The 20,918-nt window shown below is 39.9% G+C and overlaps 1 protein-coding gene across 2 annotated transcripts in view; it reads right to left on the bottom strand.

Annotated features, from left to right (window-relative positions):
- Positions 1–1,333: 1,333 nt before the first annotated feature.
- ttyh3b (tweety family member 3b) overlaps positions 1,334–20,918 on the bottom strand; it is a 32,217-nt gene continuing 12,632 nt past the window's right edge. For both annotated transcript variants that reach the window (XM_038285310.1, XM_038285309.1), the window contains 13 exons: positions 20,199–20,395; positions 16,443–16,554; positions 16,128–16,348; positions 15,540–15,635; positions 15,318–15,390; positions 15,127–15,202; positions 14,447–14,502; positions 14,236–14,328; positions 14,048–14,140; positions 13,829–13,965; positions 9,424–9,594; positions 7,679–7,754; positions 1,334–4,563 (listed from right to left, as the gene is read on the bottom strand). In XM_038285310.1, coding sequence (XP_038141238.1) covers positions 4,429–4,563; positions 7,679–7,754; positions 9,424–9,594; positions 13,829–13,965; positions 14,048–14,140; positions 14,236–14,328; positions 14,447–14,502; positions 15,127–15,202; positions 15,318–15,390; positions 15,540–15,635; positions 16,128–16,348; positions 16,443–16,554; positions 20,199–20,395 — 1,536 coding nt within the window. In that variant the 3' untranslated portion in view covers positions 1,334–4,428. The remainder of the gene's footprint in view (positions 4,564–7,678; positions 7,755–9,423; positions 9,595–13,828; positions 13,966–14,047; positions 14,141–14,235; positions 14,329–14,446; positions 14,503–15,126; positions 15,203–15,317; positions 15,391–15,539; positions 15,636–16,127; positions 16,349–16,442; positions 16,555–20,198; positions 20,396–20,918) is intronic.

The raw sequence follows: 20,918 nt of genomic DNA, 5'->3' as shown, positions 1-20,918 counted from the left end.
AATTTAAAATCTTCCAGGGGAGTGAATAGTTACCAGTCTTTGGCGGTGTAACAGCACCACATTCAGGCCCAAGTGAGGCCATAGATACTTCAGCACTTTGGAGGATTTCTGCGTTCTTGTGTGATTGAGTGTAAAAGATGTAGGAAAACTATAAATAGAAAGATTATCTCAGCCTTCTTGCTGACAAGGATTTATCATGTTTTTGGGAGCAACGTTATATCATTTCTTTGGCAAACTGCTTGGCTTTTAAACTCTTTAATTACGACAACATATCAAGTCTTAACTTGTGCCTGTCTTTCTTATCCAAATGAATTACTTCATATTTTTTTAGTATGCTCTAATCATTGTACAAACTGAACCTTTTAAGGATGACATAAATGAGCTTTCTCTGCCTCCTCTCTATCAGATTGCTCTGTGAAGGACTGTGGATAAAATGAAGTAATCTAGGAAGAAAGACTGCCATTTTAACTCCATGTTGAAAAGTATTAACCTGTATTTGATGTATATATGTGAGAACTTTCTTGTTTTCTCTTTTTACACTGGCTCTTTGTTAATAGAAGCACCTGGATACCATAGGGGAACATTTTGGCAGATAAATTTGTGAGACATTTCAAAACGAATACTTTCAAAGTTTCTCTGCTGCGTTATCCTTGAAGGTCATAGCTTGCAACATTTTCCCTTTAGCTAAATTTCTATTTTGAACAATTCATGAAGTCTAAGTGGACTTTTCTTGCTCTATTCAAGAGAAATGGATGAACTGTGATTAGCATGAAGTTCAGACTGCTCTTACAATGTTGCAGCAGTCCAGCTCTAAGGTAACTCACGTTGAGTTGTATCTCATCTTTCTGTGCATTTATATGCAGCTTTTGTCCCTGTGCTCCATGTTCTATCCAGTATCTGGATTGTATGTAGACGTTACGGTAAATAAAACTGTAATGAGTCAACTTCCTTGTTGTTTTGCGTTTCTGTTAAACCCCTAACCTTGTGTACTTCTTGATGTTACACCAGCAGGAGTATTCCTGGAAATATCTCTGAGCCGGTTACAGTTTGTTCCACTGGTTCTGATCTGGGTGGGTCACCTGTGTGACCTCTATAAGATCCCAGGCAAAATTAGCATAGCCACACCAACGCTGACACTGTTATGGCTCACTCAGAAAATACTTCTCATAGATACATCTGTCAACATTGACACCTAGTGGCAACTGAGGGTTTATAGAGAAACTGGTAGTAGAACTCACAAAAAAATGAAGCGTTAATGGTGATAATCCAGCAAATGTTAAGAGCCTGATTGCAATGAGATAACATTAAATATTGAAATGACCAGAGCCTCGAATCGTATGTTAAAAGTGTTTAATTTCATGTTTTGAACATTTATTCCAGGCTGAAATATCATTACCACAGTTCTGACATGTATATCGTTAATATCAGTTAAAACCATCGGAAAAATAAAAACATCGATAGAAAACATTGTCCGTCTGTCACATCTGTACACATGTTGTATATGAAGTTCTGTAGGCATCACACACACACACACACACTCACACACCAATCACTGTTTTTTAATCACAGGCGTGGCTCCAGATCCTCCCCTAAACCAAGCACTGAGCGCTGCACAGAACTTCAGATACAGCTCATGATTCAGGTGAGCAGAAAACACTGGAATAATTAAAACGTTGCAATACAGAGAATCATTCACAATTAATGCGAAAGGAAAAGCAATGTTCGTTATCCCCCTAAAAAAAAACAGCTAGTGATTATTCCATCTCTAAAGTCTTCTTTTTACAAGACAGAAGAAATAATAAAAATAAAAAAAACATATTAAGTGTTTAAAGAGCATTTAAACATGAGAGGCCACTCATCAGTGACCCAAAGATCATAACATCGTTTCCATTACTGGTGCAAGAAAACACAGTAAAGTCTTAGACCATAGGTAGCATTATCTCGACATGGATATTTCCTTCTAGTAGAACCACAAATGTTAGATTGTCTCGCTGATCCGAGAATTTGTCATTGATTAATTCAAGCAGACAAGATTAGAATCCTTTATAAGAACGGTGGGGGTGAAAACACCTACGAATGTCAGGCTGCTCATCGTGAAACTCCATCTATACCTAATATGCCACCTATGATGCAAATCAGTGCGATGAGATCGTGCAGTTACCACAGCTCCTGATGGAAACAGGAAAAAATTATGGAAAGAGAGATTTTAATGTAAGTGTACCTATGAAGCATGTATGAGAACATCTACGGCAATGTGTGTGGGCTGCTGTGATGTAGACGTGACTCAGGCTATTTAGGCTGGCTAAAACACTGATGGACTGTACTCGCACAGAGTAACACTGAGATAAGAGCGTTAGCCAATCACGCTGCAGAGATGTAAAACACACAGATTCACAACTACAGCTTTTTTCTTTTTGTTGTTTTTTTTTCTGTTTCTGTCTTTACACTGTACAGTTTTAGAGCAGGAGGAAAAGCCACATGGCAGTGTCCCAGGCAGTGAGTTTTAAATTCTCCATCTTGTAAAGTCGACTCCCGGAGAATTTGTGCTTGACTGATAAAGAAAAAAAAAAATTCACTGTGGTGCAAGGCAAAAAAAAAAAATGTATATACTGTATCAAACTGAAAAAGGAAGGATACAAGAACATAAAGAAAATATTAACTACAGCTGGTCACAGTATTTTGCATAAAAAAAACAAATCCTCCTGATTTACTTTAGATCTTCATGTTATAGCAGATATAAAGGAAAAGTGTTTGATCCAGTCAAACATGCTTGCTGAAGTGCCTCATATTGCAGACCCCTTGGATTTTTTTTCCACATTTGATCAATTTGCCACAAACTTCAATGTATTTCACTGGAAATTCATGACAAACCAAAACAAAGTAAGACGTGATTGTGAATTAATATAAAAGTAATACTGGATTTTATATTTTCTGGTCATATAATCTCATAAATAATGATTTCCTGGGAAGTCCACTGAAGTTTATTAGAGAAAATTAGTGAACCAACAGCTTTAGGAAGATAAATTGTGTAGGGATCAATGCCAAATTATGGTAGAAGGTGCCTCTTGTTAGATAAGACTTAAATTTAACATCGGGACAGAACAGGTACATGTCACCTGGAATGTTCCCATTGGTTAAATGTAAGGCAGAGGCAGCTGCTTAACCCCGGAAAATCCAGCAGGTGCTGTTTAGTTGCTGTGAAACTTAAAAATGTCTGTTCACTATTCATTCTGATTGAGCTTGGGATATTTTGCATTTGCAAAAAGACACAGTTTGATGTTTAATTTCCTGTTGGTCTGTCGAATAAAATCCATTCAAATACACTGACGTCTGTGGTTATAAAGGGGAAAAGCTTGAAGAGCTAGGAACACCTTTACGAGGCACTATATGTCCCATCATTACAACCCAAAATGAAAATATAAATTTTGTCCTTCTCTACTTGACCTTTTGAGACTTTGACAGCTTTAAATAGCACCTTACAAGTTTTAAAATCGCCAACATGTCTGTCCATTCACCTTCCAAGTATCCGCTCCCACATCACTGACAGCTGCACGACTCACGCCCCTTCCATGTTTTCCCTTTATGCGTCATCCGAAGGCAGTGGGACGAGAACAGAATCAGGCATCTTCTATTTTTATTTGTCAGTTTATTTGGCACTAGTTGAGCCTATCTGCATCCGTGCTCTTCAGCGTCCGCTTCCGAGATGATTTGTTTTGCACAACGGCTCCAGGTTCAATGACTTCAAAATGCATTAATCAATGCGTGTGCAGACGGGGCACGTAAACAAGATGTAGACGCACCGACTCAAGTCCTAAACGGCGAGTCAAAGAGGGAATGTGTGTGGCGGCACAGCTAGGTTTCTATCTATTATCATGGCTTTCTGAGTCACTGGCTTATTTATACACATGAGCTTCAGTTAGTTTATCCGCCAGTTTGTGTGTGTTTGTGTAAGAGATACAGCAAAGAGTTTCCATGATGAACACAAAGCACACCACATAACCAGGAAGGATTAAACAGTCTAACTCTTAATGAAATCAGAATAAAGCGCATGTTGCACTATTTACAGCTTTGTATGTACACTGTGTGTGTGTTATTTAAATGTAAAGGTGTCCAGGAGTTGAGGGGGGGGTAAACTGACTGGCAAGGCAGCGAACAGATCCCATCGGAAAGGGAGATATCAGAGGGAAGAAGGTGCAGAGGGGAACGGGAGCGACTCATCATAGAGGTGGTGGAGACGTAAAAACAGTTACCCTTTAGAGCAGGAGGTGTTGCTTCTGGTACCGTTTTAGGGAGATTCTGAGGACTTTGCGATGAGGGGTCCTGCCGGAGCTTAAAAGCACTTAGCCGTGCTCCGGCCTGAGCGCTGTGTTGGGTCTTGCTGTTGGCTGTGAGAACACAAATTGAGGCAGTGCTGCGTTGAATTTGTCTCTAGTGGACGGAGGACTGAGGTCGGGCTGCAGGGTTAGGCCGACTCGCTGGATCCAGTTGGTCGTTGGGAACCGAGCGGCGGTTCTGCTCCGGTCGGTTGGTGGCCAGGTACTTTGCTCTCATACTGGAGGTGTACTGGATGGAGAGAGGGAAGAGAAGAAGAAAAGGAAGGAACAGGAAAAAGGAACCATGATGGACAAAGTTAAACCTTCATACAAGAGATGCACCAGCAGGACGACAGCTGAACCCAGATATTTACACACACCGTTAAAAAAGAAAAGCTTTTATTCTTACTGGCATAAAATCAGATTGAATGCTTCCTGTTTTTACTACATTAAGATTATTTTATTTTATTGATAAAAAAAATAAAAAATACAGAGACGTTACAAACCTCTTAAAAGTTGTTATTTTGCCTTCAAACAATTTAGTAAAGCTTAGACGATGATGTCATAGCTTCGTAAGCTTCTAATAGCTTAATAAAAAAAAAAAAAGTTCAATGGAGACAAAACTGTTTTTACATGGATTCTCCTTGGGTTTAATTTTCTGATAGGTGTTTTATTCGAACATTTGAAGGCCCATCTGAGATTTCATTGTAGGAAGAAATCAGTTTTATTAATTTTTTTGATAAACATGTTTTTCTTTAGAATGAAAGACAAAGACGTGTGAAGATGCTGTCTGAGGCGGATACAACACAGCCTTTATCACTACCTGCTTTTAATGAGTTTTTATCTGAACTGGATTTCATACTGCTTTTATTTTGTATCTCTCTTACTGTTTTGTACTAAATTGTGCTTTATAAACAAACTTGCCTTGCCTGTTAAGAGTGAAATAAGTCCAGTATGAGCTGAAAGGCGACTCAGAGAATAAAATAAGGAACAGACATGCTAACTGCTGTGACAATCCAGTTTCCCTCTTAGGAGATGAATGAGGTCTCTTCTTGTCTTTTGGAGACATGCCCTGGTGTCATGCCCTTTTATGACTCCATCCTAAACGGGAAACATGGGGGTGACAGCATCATGCTGTGTGATTGTTTTGCTGTATGAATTAGCGCAGATGGATGACATCGTCGCATAAATAGCATCAGTCACAAAGCTATAGAGTGTTTCCTTTCTTTGATAAAATGGCATCAGGACAGAGGGTCAGTGTTTTGGACCGTCCATCATCAACCAGTGCAAAGAGCAAAGAGTTCAAAATCCTGCAGGAAAACACTGTTGTTCTTTAAACAGAATTCCACCTCAGTAAACTTCAACATTCTAGGTATTTAAACAGAAATCATTTTTTTTTGTTCTTTCCTGAACTAAAACAGATAGATTTGATCTCCTCTTTCTTTATACAGTTTATGTAAATATCTGGTGTCAATTACAGGAAGATGGAAGGGTAAACACACACATACAGGTCATGTGATCAGTCATTTGGACAGCCAGGATCTGATAACAACAGTCATTTATTATTTAGCTGCTGATTAGAGCTACGTGATGTTATCACAGATCAGGAGATGGGATTCAATTAGTTCTCTACTTCTGATGTAGTAGGTTAGCCTGGTAAAGTTAGTGGGTTTTCGTGTGATAGTTACAGAAGAAGGCTCTTTGGTTTCCACATCCCTGAAGAGGGCAGATGATCAGCTGTTTCTGTGAAAAAGACGAGCTGCGGCCATTTGTGGACGTTGGTGACAGTGGATGTGGAGAGGAAAGTGGCGGTGTGGCTGTTCGACGGTGAAAGGTGACGGGTGAGGGGGTGCACAGAAACAGCAGACACATACACCTCGACTAGAAGATGTGCACACACAGACACAGTGTGGAACAGGAGGGAGGGGAAAGCAGGACCTTCATAGGTTTTTTTCAGGGGTGTTGAATTTCTGTCCAAAAAAAAATGACTGCGAGCAAACGCAGCGTTCAGACTGCAGGCACAGAACGCATCTATAGGGATCAATTACCACAGTCCACAGCATCAAAGCAAAATGATGCCAGATTTGTTTTACCTCAACAAACACAAGCCCAGCAGTAGCCTAAGCCCAAATCACCAGTAGACAATGATCTCATTGAGGAAGACCATCATTGAAACCTTTACTTCATTTAGGACTCGTTTAGTTACCAAACGCATTCATATATGTCAAGTATTTCTTTTAGAATATTAAACCCAAAATTCAGATTACCACAAAATAAAAATGAAATTACATAAGACCAAATATGAGGCATTTTTAATCCCTATTCAAAGGTCATAGCATTGCTCCACGACAGGAAGAGGTCCAGTCCAGTGCAAACGTCTACCAGAAAACTTAAAGCATTTTATACTCCTGTTTGCTGACATGCTTTATGGACTAATTTGATTTTCCAGCAGCTCCTGCCCACATTGCCAGAAGGACCCACACCTGCAGAACTAACCAGAACAAAGTAGCGCTTTAACTGGCTGCCAAGAAAACGGATCTAAACCATGTCAAGAATTAAGGAAGAACTACTAAGAAGTATTAACTCCACTGATGCATTAATTCATGCAAATGTGGCTCTGATTAAACAATGAATACATGAACCGTGCAGCACATGGATATCATTTAAGTAGGCTGGTGTTTCTGTCTTAAAATTAGTTTTTGGTCTTATGTAATATTGAAACTATGTCTAAACTTGTTTTGGGGTTTTAATAACCATTCATGAGATAAATCGACATAAATTCTTTCAATATCTTAGTTTGTTTGGTGTAGTATGGAAGTGACAATCTGAACTGCAGTTACTAGAAAAGTGCCCTCTGTTAACATACCAATTAACTGAGATGCACCTAAAATTCATATCAGCTAGTATATTTATGTATAAATCAGTTTTGCTTAACAATAAAAATGAATACATGTAGACTGCAAAACGTTCATAACACCTAGGTGAATTTTCACCCACTGTACATCAGAAATAGAGGCCAACAGCTGATATTCTCTTTCAGTTCACACACAAACTGCTTCTTTTCAAGCTCCAGTTATCCCAGGCTGCCAAAATGACGCTTTGAAAGTGAACCATGATCACGCTCTAGTTTGAGCAAAGATGACACTTGCTGTGGGGAAACACTTGATGTAGGGAAAAAGGACTGCCTTCCAATATCCACACACAGAATGCTGTTAGACCATAAAGATGGCCAATGATGCACACCTTCCTCTCTATTTGTGGAACAAATAAATCAAATCTCTGGGAGTCTTAAATGTTCTCCAGCTCTGCTGTGGCTATTGGAAGACAGCAGAAGGGAGAGTGTGATCTAAAAAGTGTGCACTTACAGAGGGTGGAGGGGACTCCCTGCCAATCAAGGGGGTGTTCTCACACCGGGGGTTCTGAAAGTTTGCGTTCTGGCTCCTGCATTGTAAAATACAAGGTTACTGCATGTGGTCACTCTGCCGCCGAGCTCCTGATTTGTTCCTGAGCTCTAAGCTTCTCATTACAACTCGAGTTATTGCCCCTGGATAAATGATCTTAACTATAGATGCACCTTCAGCATGGCAATATATACCAAAAATAAACATGAGGAGCCACAGGAAAATAAACATTAATACATTAATCTAATAGTATCAGGGATACTTTTGATCAATATGTTGAAAGATTTTGCAAAAATAAGGCAATAGTTCCTAAAAGAATTTATCTCATTAGAAGGACAAACCTCAAAGTGTGTTAGAACGATTTTGAGTGATTGGCCGATACTAAGTTCCATTAATTTGGAAAATAGACCTCTGATCCTGTCATCTGCTGACACTCCTTTATAAGAGAGTGAAGGAAAGAAGGCATTGTTGATAGAAAATAATGATAAATCTGGTTTCCATTTTGCTATATAGGAGAAATGGCAAAGTAAACAATTAGATTAACTTTGTATATTTTAACCTAAAGGGAAAACCCTATGTTAGCAGAAAGCTAACCCTGAAAACTATCCTGACTTTAAAACACAGGCTAAAAAACAAAAACAAAACATAAGCTACATTACATGGACGTAGGTGATTGGAATGTAAGATCTTTAGTTTAATCGGCCATTTATTCAGATTACTCATGTCCATATAAACGATACAATCTGATCATATTTGTTTTTTTGAAGCACAAACGTATTTAAATCTGACCATGAATTTGTGACTATAAACATTGCTACAGATTGTAGTTTCATGTTAGAGGATTATTTTTTTTTCCAGGAGAAGTAACTCTGATTTAATGGAGAGCTGAAGCAGCTTAATACAGTACAATACTGAAACAAAACCTGTACAAGTTGCAGAAAACCTGGATTTATCTTCTAGCTGAACAATAGCCATAAACCTACTATCCCTACAATTAAATATTTTTAATCAGAGGATATTGATTAATTAAATGAACCTGGATAAAGTTTAGACCAAACATTTAAAATCGCCTCATAGATGCTCGATCCATCCTTAAGTGGGAGCATTTTAATGTAGGCAAAACGCTTTAAAATTCAAAATCTGTATTATTTCTATCTAACTTCACAATTCAGCTCTGGTCTGTGTTTTTATCACTTAAAATCTAATTAAGAAGTTAATTTAAGCCTGTGGTTGTAACGTGGGAAAAAGTGAAAATAAAAAGAGTTGTTCAAGGCTTTGTAAACAGGTAAGCCAAGACAAATATTCCAACACTGGGCTCCTACTTGTTTAAGACAGATCAACATTTTTCTTGTTTGGTTTAAAAAGCATCAAGCATATTAGTTAATATGATTTTTTACTGTTGTTCTGGGCATAAAGGTTTGTCCAGTGGCATCAACACGCAGCATGCAAGGTGACATCATTAGCTTATTTTATAGGAGCGCTAACATAGATTCACTGCATTTATTTGGTTTTTGAAAATACTGTGGAGATTCTGACTAAAAGAGGAATCAGGCTTTTATTCTCGAACAGGAGATCTAGATCTATTAACAATTTTCTATGATGAATATCTAACTACAGCAGCCTAAGCTGGGAAGACTTCACATCAGCAGCCTATGGCACGCAGTGTATTGGTCCTGCTAGCCTCTAGCTGGCGGTGGGTGCTAACTCACATGTATTCAGTGACGGGGGCATTGCTGACAGTGTGCGCTGTGGCGGGCAGGCTAGCTTCGCTACCGTAGCTGGAGCCACAGCTGTAGAGACTGGGCATGTGAACGCGGTACAGGTTATCGTGCACGCCGCGTGAGGCGCCCGACTCATCTTCTCCGTCCTCGTCATCCGTCCTTCAAATGGTCAGGTTAAGAGCAGGGCACGAGAGGGCATGAAGGAAAAAAGGTAGAGGGAAGGGAGATCCAAGAGAGACAACAGAGTATAAACAAGTGGTTGAAGAGGAGGTTAGGGTGAGGGGAGGGTGTACTTAAAGAGAGAGCTCCAAACATAAAACAAAAACCCAGCTGAGGCCATGCCTCAGGTTGCTGAACCAGAAGAAACGAATCATTGGCAGCATTCATCTAAAAACAACAACAACAAAAAAAAACATCTACTGCAAAAACAAAGAAGCCAAGAAACAGGAAGCTGCATTTCTGCTTCTTAAAGAAACTCATTTATTTAAACGGTATAAACAAAATATGCTTAAAAATATCCATGCAGTCATTGTTTTCATGCAGTCTATTTTTGAGACAGAGGATTCACTGCTGTAATTAAAGGCTGGTGTGTCCAAAAAGGATCTTATTCCTAGTAGGGCTGGGTGATAAGCCAAATATATTCCAGACAGCACGCTGAATTTCCGTCTACTTAAGACCTCCAAAATTAAAATCCTGTAATTATCGAACAGAGACCTCCTTAGCAAACTACATTTAAAGGGAGTTTAATATTTCACAATTCTCCTAACTGCATCCGTCTCATCCTTTCTCTCCAGGAGCTTCATGGCGACAACATACCTACGTAGAACCTATTTATGAATGAAAACCACTCAGGACCAATGGACTGATTAAAAGCAGGAGTGCATTTAGCTGCACCAAAGAGAAGTCCCCTGATGAGGCTACAGTCCAGCTGACAGTCTAACAAATTTTGAATCAATAGATAGAAAACTCTGCAGGTTGTAGGCTGCTGTGCAGATGAGTTAGACTCCAGGAAACATCAAGGAACCACACAGAGAAGCTGCTGCTGGGACAAAACAAGGGGCAGAGCTGGTATTCTCATCTAAGAAGAAGAAATCACACTAGAGTCAGATGATGACCATTGTCTTTACTAATGTCCGCTTAGGATGACTTAGTTGATCAGTGGCTAAAACAGCTTTTATTCAGCTCTTTATGCAGCTGTTTTCAGCCTGTGTCACAGTTGTTAACAAATGCTAATGTTTAATAATGTTTTCTGTGTCATCATATAGATTTTAAACCAAACATACCATATTGTTAACTGATCACTGGTCTGATGACTGTCAGGTCACCTCTCCCAATACGGTCAGTTTATTATCGTGGGATTTTTCTTTTCTTTAACTCATCAAGCAATGATTGTTGCAAATGCATTTAGCTGTCAATTCTATTACAACTGCAAGTGGAAAAAATTATGTGGAATAAAAAGGCTGTCACAAGATTTTGTATTATCTTATGTTTTAAGTGTTTGACATTATTAAAGTGCCTCTTGATGATATTTAGGATCAATATTGAGCTGATATTGTCCCATAAAGTGTTATTGTTCTGCTATCTGGGCCAATTTATATTAGTTTAAATCTGTAATACAAAAAGTCACAAACCAATTTTCTTTCCTAGAAATGCTCTTTTTATATCTATTTATATAAATAAAAGAAAAAGCTAAAATCTTCTGGAAGAAAATACATTTTTAATTACTTAAATCCAATTTTTCAAAATGATCCCAGGGGTGCAAATGAACCTTGCATTTTACACGTACCATCAAAATCCCCTAATGTATAGTTGTAATATTTAGGTAATATCGCCCAGCCCTAATTCTTTATTAAAGTCGTGCATTTTGAATGTGCTTCATAGAAAGTAAGGCAAAGAAAGGTTTTAGGAAAAAAAGGAGATAATGTGGCTGAACTGATAAAACCATTTTCAGACATAAAAATGGTTAAAAAATGTAAAAACGGCCAGCAACGTAACGAAATGAGGCATAAAAAAAGAAATCAAATAAAGATGTATGCTGATTTGGAAGTTGGATCTCTGGCTACAGTGCTGGAGACAACATGTAGGCAAAAAGGTACACGCTCACATCAAAATCTCATTCTTTAGCCTTAGAGGATCTTCTATATCTCTGCATAAACATTGTTATCACATGTTTTAAAGAGATAAAAATGAAAGAAGCTCTTTAGTTTACACAAAAAAGTACAATGACACATCTCACCACCAGATGGCGGTATTCTGCCGGTTAAATAACATGGACAGTGCTGCACAGTCCCTGCATTACTGAACCCACTGAGGGGTCATTAATTTCAGATACAGACATATTTATCCTGCTGGGCCAAACACCTGTATTGCTTTTGATCCAAACCCAACAGAGAAACACAAAAACACCACTATCTACGCACAGCTTTGTTACAATAGGACTGAAATCCATCACTGCGCATGAAGCTTACGTCTGTTGAGCCAATTGAGATGCTGAATTATCTGATCATAGAGGTTTTCAGTTCCCTCAATATGTACCATCATTCGCTGAAGCCCGAAGCATTTCCAAATCAGGACAGGAGGCAGAGAAGAAGGGGAAGGAACAGAAGGAGAGAAGTGGGACACAGGGCAAAAAAAAACAAAAAAAAACAAGAAGAAGTGTGGTGCGGTGGCATACTGGACCACTGAGCAATATGGATGCTCCGAGTCCGAAGAAAACAGGAGTTGTAGAAACATACAAAAAAAATGATCAGAGGAACTGGTGGTGATGAGGGCAGACGATAAAATAAGAAATGGATGCAGAGACAGGCAGCAAGAGGAATGAAGATATAACAGTTTACACCCAAAGCAATGACATGCATGGGGGCCCTAAGGAGATTCTGGTTGAGGCATTTTGCATTGTTTTCTGTTAGGCAGCAGAGCAGTTCACTGTTATCTACATGTGAGTCATTAGTGAGCAGGTTAACTTAGGGGTGAAGAAAGAGCTGTTTGGTCTGTATGCAGGTTTTCCATTGTATCGTTAGCCATGACTCAACTATACCCTCCCTCCACTGGAGACAGGATCTCCTAAATGTTGCTACTTTTTTCCCAATACTTTCTAAGGTCAATATAAGGTCAGAAAAAATCAAACACAAAGAAATATTACATTTGTTTGTGTTTTTAAATCTTAATTTACTCAGACTGTTATACAAGCTGCAGAACCTTTTAGCAGAATGAGCAGAGCTACCCCGACCAATGGAAATATCTCATACAAGCATGAAAGGAGCTGTGCAGGAGTGTGTGTGGGTTAGGGCTGGGTACCGAACTTCGGTTCTTTTATGGTACCGACCGAAATGCTTCGGTTCTACAAAGTATCGAAACATGCCTCGTCTTTCGGTACCAAGTTTCGGTGATTGGCTGTAACACTTAACGTGATTGCGTCATCCAGGAAAAATACACAGGTGGTCACGCCTACAGCCAGGGTTCATGTGAACTGGTTGTGAGCGTCGCGGAACCCCTTTAAAATGCCCCCCAGGTCAAAAGTGCGGCTTCACTTTATTAAGACTGATGCTAATAGTGCGCAATGCAATACATCGTGCACGGAAATAATTTAAGAGCAGAAAGTCGCTCGGTGTTTGACTGCAAGAAGAGCGGACCGCAGCCAGCGCGACTATCCTCCTCTCAGCAGCCCGTGGGCAGAGCAAAGCCAGAGCGGAGTGAATAATGCGAGACACTCATGGAGAATGCAGCTTTCAAACTGGACACAGCAGGAGCTGCAAAATCACGTCTGCTGCTTCTTTTTTGCTGCTTGTACCAGCTTCTATCGCGCGGCTGAAGCAGCTTTGCTGCTCTGGCTGCGCAGTGCAAAAGTGGCTCTGATGCGCGTTGGGCGGAGCTACACTATCCTTTATTTGCCTGGCAGTTATATTTGCTGCGATCAGTGGGAATAAAGTAGTTTTATTATGTTGGGAAAATCCACCTGAAAACTTAATCACTGCAGTCAGTTCATCCATATCAGCCTTCCAATATTATTTCTGTCGGAGCCGCTCAGTCCCCCACATACCAGCGGTGCGCTGTCAGTAGGATCCCATTCAACGGGCTTGTTTGTCAGACATGGTAATTTTTCTAAAGGAAAACTGCTAAGTAAAAAGGTCCTCACAATTTAACAGTGAATATTAGACACTGAATTTTTTTTTTATGTAAGAGGAAAAATGTAAATGGAAAAACAGAGCTTAAAATAAAACTCAAGATTTGTACTTTTTTATGTTGTGTGATTTTCTTTTTTTTTTCTCGAATTGATATTATAAAACTGGTATCGAAAAAAGTATCGTTCAGGAACCGGTATCGAAGTGAAGGTATCGGTATTGGTACCGGAACCGAAAATTTTTGAACAATACCCAGCCCTAGTGTGGGTTACCTCTTCCTTGGCCAGGTGTGTGGCACACTGCACACAATAGAAGAGAACATGAGGGCAGTGACGAAGGAGAACAGAACCAGGTAGATAAGACCTTCGACCCCATCGTAACACAGCCCCGTCAAAGCCTGGACGTAGTCCTTTATGAGAGAAGAAAAGAGACGAGTCAGCTGGGGAGCAGGGCTCGGATTTCTATCCTCCACCAAGGAAATCATGACTCACCATATGTAGGCTGCGGCAGTCAACCAGGGCGGTCAGCTGGTGGAGGCCGACCTCGGTAGAATTCAGCACCAACTGGATTTGCTCAAGATTCTCCTGCAAATCCGACATGAAAGGTTGTTGGTATCAGTTCAAGGGATGGGAATATATCTCTAATGCGATATATGTGGCTGAGCTTTAAGCAAACGGACCTTGGCGGTAGCATAATCACGTGTTGCTGATCTCAGTAGTTCTGCCACGTCATCCTGCATCTCCACCAAAGCTTTGTGACTTCCTGACAGCCTCTACAGAACAAACAAGATACCAGAGAATGAGCTTTTTGATCAAAAACAAATCTGAGAAAATTAGAAATGAGGGAAAAGACTATTTTAAAGTAAGTGCAACACTGAGAGACATTTTTACCTGCTGGAAAGGGTTCACTTTCCCAGAGCTGCACCTCAGGTAATACTGCAGGATTTCTGGGAAGGAATCGACAGATTGGTATCAGTGTAATAATACTACAGATGAGGTTTCATTAAAAAACATGTAAACTGGCATTCACTGTGATTTTATATGGTTTTATCTTCATGCTAAGGCAACATTTTTGTTCTACCAAACAGTTGGGGAATGTCTATGTTCTATAGCCAGAAAATGAAAGGAAACTAGTCATTAGCTGTGTGGGAGGCGGGTTAATAAACCAAGCAGAGGAGGGAATATGAAAGAAAAGATGAAAAATGGAGAGTAAATAGAGCGAATAGGCTCAAATTGTAAATGAAAATGCAAAGGATTCTTTCTGTAACGCCCTTGAGACCAGCAGGAAGGAGACATGGTTTCTGATGTACAGCTGCCCGCAGAGGGAGAGACAGTAAGAGCTGTTAGAAACCAGGGTGTCAATCAAACGCAATCCCACTGGATGCGCTCAGTTGCACACAAACAAAAAAAACCAGCTGGTTAAAAATAGAAGCAACGGCGTCTGCGGCTTAGGCTGTCAAAAGTCGAGTCGACACGTCTTTGCTTCTCCGTCAACCCAAATGGACAACAAGTTCATCATTTATGAACCACCTCTGAGATCCAGCACGGCTGTATTGTTTCTGCCTGCGTACCTTGATCAATGACTGCGTTTTCTTTGGTCACGCTGGTGATGTAGGCATCTGGAGAGACGCAGAAGTCACTGGCTGACTGTAAGAGGTTAAAACACATATAAGAGAACAAGCGCACACTGGCCTCAGCAGTAGGTAGGGATTACATCACTGCAGAACCGGAGAGCTCGGCTGTGTTGCCATGGTTAACTTACAGCAGCGGCAGCCAGCTCGAGGCCCAGAGAACCCCAGCTGATTATCAGAGTCAGAACCCCAAGGAAGCAAAATCTGGATAGGAAAAAGGAAAAAGCTGATATTAAACTCACTGACAAAACACAAAAAGTTAGAGTTCTTGGAGATACATGCTCACAGAACAGACAATGTTTTATTCGGTCCAATCAAAGGCAGTTTGGTGGGGATGATGCAACAGCTCTTACCCAATCAGAGTGCCCCGAGAGTTGCGAATGAGACCAAAGAGGACCAGCAGACAGATGAGGACGTCAAACAGTAGCAGAGCAAGATAACCCAACCACCTACAGATCACAAACAGGGAAATGTTATACCACAGGAGAGGATTTCAAGACCTACACAAGGCAAAATTAACATGAGGAAGGAATGCTTTTAAATGTATGATCAGATAGGTGATGGAAATAACCCTGATGATCTCATTATCAAGTCCTCTATTAGATGGGCTATAGCAGGCAGAGGGTGGACCTTTAGTCCTCAGTTTGTTTTAGAAGCAGAAAAATGTGCAATGCCAGGGAGCACACTGGGATGGTTTCAGGAATGCAGCCATTTCCAAAACCCTTATAGGCTGTTCCTGGACAGCCTGGGCTGCCCGCACTGTGAAGGCCGGGCTGATGATTTAGTGTAATATGTGGAAGAAGTATGTGCAGGTTCTTATAGACAGGCTTTCATCTGATTAAATTCAGTGATTAATCATCAATGCTAACATTTATGCTTAATAACAACATGGATAATAATCTATTGAGGTCAAATATGATGGATTTCAAAAGTTTATTGACCTGTAAAAGTCAAAGGCCTCTGTTTTTTGGGCTAAGTCCTCCAGGGAGATGTCAGTGTTGGACCAGAAGGGGACATCCACCATCAGCCTAACCAGCTCATCTAGCTGCCCTTGCAGCTTCTGGACGATGGCCACATAGTCCGTCTGCTCCTGAAAGGTTGTCTCTAACTGGGCCAGGTTCTCATCCACTGTCTGGTTTAAGGCTAGGGCATTGTCTGTCACCTAAACAAAATGAGATAACGTTGATAAAGTCAACCCAGTAAATGTACATGGATATTTCAGAGTAAAATATCCAGAACTCTTGGATTTAGCTCACCAGTTTCTCCACTCCAGATACGGTGCGGTTGGCGTGACGAAGGGAGTATGCCAGGCGACTCGCTCCATCACTCGACTCCCCGTTTCCATAAAATCCAACAGCAATTCCAGCACTACACCAAAACAGGAAACAATCAATTAACAATTCATGATTCTAAACAAAAGCATCCATGCAGAGAAGCAAATAAAACAAACATCTTATCATAAGCAATATACCATAGAACATTAGGACATGCTTTAAAGGGACATAACGCTGAGGAGCTGGGTCCAGTTCATCTGTTAGCCACCAGGAGGCAGCACTGACAGAGCACCATCAGACATGATTCACACCATACATGACAATAATTGGGTCACCAGACCACAAATAATGCATCCCTCAGCAGGGCTCTGCCAACATGTATGCAGCACCGAAACAAACTTTTCTCTAAAACATCACCAACAATGCAATTTTTTTTTTTTTTGTTGCATCTAATCCATTCCTCCCCCACTCGCCCTCCTTTAACCCCACTATGCTTATAGATCTCATCCCCCCACAGCCCCAGAAAGCTTGTGCTCCCCCCTACTCTGCCTTTCTTTTGTGTGCTTTATGTACACAGCTCTACTGTAATCTGCTGCTGTCTGAATGCATGCAAGCACTAGACGGGTTTGAAGAGGTGAATTTATGGGCATTGTTAAGACAATTCATTCAGGCTCATTAGATATGTAATAGCTCCATTATACATCTGTCTTTACGACGTACATATATCCTCCGGGGGTCTGTTTGCAGGAGCTTTTTGTTCTCTGCATGTTGATGAACACATAAGCTATTAACCTCAGCCATCCTTCTAACTCTAGTCTCTAATTCACTCTTTTCTCCCTTTTTTCTTTCTCTCAACTGATATTTGTTCGACCTGCTAATCATATCCAGTCATTTTCTTCAGCCAGTCCCTTTAAATATTTTAGAAACATTAATTAAATAAAAAGAATGTTTTAGATTAATGGGAAATATAATTTAGAACCAGAAAACAATGATTCTTCTCAGCATTAGCCCATTAAATCTGAAGTGTCCTGACATCATGAGCAGGAAGCGTGCTGCTGCACGTAAATTAGCACCTCAAAGCGCACGTATAACAAGCTCAGTGGAAAAGCTGTGAATGCAGGAAAAAAAAGTGTTTATGATGAATGTTAAGTTAAAACTCAGTCACCAAAGTCTCGCTAAAAAAAAAGTAGAATTAGTCAAAAACACAGAAACTGAGATTCATTAAGAGGAAGAGCTGTTAAAAATAGGTTGAATGGGTTTCAGTAACAAATGTGCAACCTGTACTATTATGGGGTAGAATCCAAACAAAAATAAGCAAAAACATTATCAGATACATAAAAATTCCTTTTTTTGATTTGTATCAAACTCCAAAAAGGGAAAAAATCCATATTGACATTTCTAAAAAAGATATTAAATATTTATAATATATCAAAAACATTTCATTTCGTCCAGGACATTTTTATTTCCCTCTGTTTTATTCTGTAAAATAAATCATTAATGATCAGATATGCCGGCTGTGATTTAATGGATCCTGCTCCCCTCAGCCTACTGGCCTGTTTCTTTCCGGGAACAAAACCACACTGGAACACAAACGGAGGAAGTCCACATGTAACTGGCACAGAGCCAAAAATACGCGATGATGTCATATCAAATGGTGGACAAAAAATCATGGGCAATAGTTGTGCACACAAAAAAACGAACATGTCAAAAACATAAATGTTCTAAAGCAAATCAAATCCTGGGTAACAATATTATAACAAATCATAAAGTATTAAAAATCTACAGAAACCCTCTCTCCCCTCAGTCACACAGATAGCTTCCCATGACTGTATAATTCATTTCTGTCTCTGCATCAGATGTGCTGCTGTCTCCATGGCAACCATTCTAGGGCAGGCAGAGAGTTGGATTGGAGAGAAATAATAAATAAAGGCTGAAAGAGATGGAGAGGAGGAAGTGGGAGGAAAAGTCTCAGCTGAGTATAAGATGCTCCTAGTCTGTCTTGGTCTGCAGCGCCGACCATAGAGATCAGCATTTGACCTGCAGAGGGGTCGCCTAGGTAAAATATCCCCACGTTTGTACGCAGCGAGCATCACATAGACAAAGGTTAGCAGCTTTTAAACCAGAATTTAGATTTCAGAAAGAGCCTTCAAATAAAATGTTAAAAACTGTTTAATTAGAGCATATTTAATAAAATATGGGGGGAAATACTGCAATCCATTCAAACCATTTGCGACTGAAACACTCTTGTTTTCAATTGATCCGATTCAAGAAATCTTAAACTCATGAGTCGGCATAAATTCTCAGTCGTTTGGGTCATGAAACTCAACATAAAACTCAGGACTTTCTGTTCAACTGGTGCATAAATATATAGAGGCCATGAGGCTTTAATAAACAAACAGAAAACTATAGCATTCCCAACTCTAGGCAGAATAATGATCAAACAATTTCCCCAAATAAACCAAAATGTTTTTTAAGAAAAACATATGATCCATTTTCCAAAGCCATGTTAATGCTCATAACTAAATCCTGCAGACAATCTGAGCTAGAATTAACAAAGTTCCTATTAGTGGTTACTGGGCTAAAACAATATAATCGAATATAATCGAAATGAAGGGTGATTATTCAATTATTGAAACAATCATGAACCAAGTTAATAATCAGTTAATCGTTAACTGGAGTGTAGAGACTTTAAATCAACCAATTTCTCCCCTTTAATTAAATATTGGGCTATTTTGAAGATTATGCTGCTGCTTCTAAATAAACCCAATAATCTGAATCCTCAATCATCTTTTACATGTTTGCCAATTAGGGATTAAACAGATAGATTAATCGTAATAAATTAATCAAAGAAAGAACTGCTAAAACATAAACCCAGTCAAAGCAGCAACTAAATCAAAACCACCAAATATGTATACATTTAGGATTAAAAAAAACATCTTTGTCTATAAATATGGTCTATCCAGAGCTGCTTTAGTGGCATAACATTGCCTGGTTTAAAAAGTCTACAGATTATACCATAGAGTCTTTGACATCCTTGCATTCATCTGGAAAAACTCATCCACTTACTAAATAAAGATGAACACATGCCAACACTGTTTCTGCTTTGTAAACTCCTCAAATCTGAACCTTTCAATTAGTTATACTGTTTTTGCATTCCTGTTGATAAACAAGGTCATATTCCATATGTGCAATAAGTCCGTCCAGAGGAGAGACATCTTCCTTCCTTCCCTTTTTTCTCCTGTTTATTTATGGTTGGAAATATCTGCTTCTTCAATTACACCTCGTTTAAGCAAGCTCTGCTGTATTTCAACAAAATTACTGTCAAATAATAGACATGGGCCTGACAGACAAATAGTTTAAAGCCAACTGTCAGTAATTAGAGGCTCCTTCTGTGTCAGTAGAAGCCCCACAGAAACAGAGCTGGTTTGTTAGCAGAGCAAAGCCAAGAAAGGAGCCCTGGTCAGACGATTGCAGATCTGAAAGCACACACCGCTCAGCCTAAATTAGCCCACAAAGTAAGTTGTGCTGATTAATCGCTGTGGGGAGATTTAACAGAGCGTTAGGGGAAAGTTAAGAGTTTCCGGCAGCTGGGTAAGGGTCAATTCCTTAATTAGGGTTAAGACAAACTGGACTCTAAGGACTCGCTACAGCCAGAGCCCTAGCAACAGAGCGGAGGTTAAACCTGCCAAATAGGTGGTTTTTGAGTAAAAACCAAGCTTTAATCATTTAGCCTCTCACCTGCAGACTAGCGTGGCGATGATGACGCACCACGCGGTGCAGCAGCAGTCGGCAGTGGGCTGATGGGAGTGCGAATGGGAATGTGACGGGTCTTCCTTCTTGCATCTTCGGCAGCAAAGCCAAAAGGAGTAGATGAGCAGGAAGATCAGGTCCAGGCCCAAACACAGCAAAGCCACGGCACCAATGAGCAAAATCGACTAGATACATGAAAGAGGGAGAAAGAAGATGATAGAATTTGTATTTAGTCATAGACATCGTTGTCATAGTTTCTTTTAAATGTGGTTATTACAGTCAGCATGCAAAAAAAAAGAAAGAAAAAAACGAGTCAGACTTGTCTTTATAACTGGGAAGGAGACCATTTAGGAAGTGGATACAGAAGACAGGAAGCCTGTGAGCTGATAGGAGCAGTAAGCAGATCGCCTGCATGATTTAGCAGTAAGGGTGTAACAACGCATCCAGCTCACGAGACCAGAGCAGATTTCAGCTTTATTTTGGGGATAATTGAAAATCCCACAGTTTTTATTTTTACAGAGTAAATGTGTCACATACAATTTAAAGCATCTGTCATCAGTGTTAAACACAAGCATCCAATATACACTTGTGGTCCATATGACTGACCAATTCTAACCTAACAATATTAAAGTTGCTTCTTCCTGTGTGGCGCAGCAAATGGGATAAAACTTTCAGACTAAATGGATCAACACCTACATATATCAGGTT

Source organism: Cyprinodon tularosa, unplaced genomic scaffold, assembly GCF_016077235.1.
Source record: "Cyprinodon tularosa strain WSP-4 unplaced genomic scaffold, ASM1607723v1 ctg21, whole genome shotgun sequence".
Taxonomy (NCBI): Eukaryota; Metazoa; Chordata; class Actinopteri; order Cyprinodontiformes; family Cyprinodontidae; genus Cyprinodon; species Cyprinodon tularosa.
Note: the sequence above shows the minus strand (reverse complement) of the source record. Positions and strands in the feature narration are given on the sequence as shown.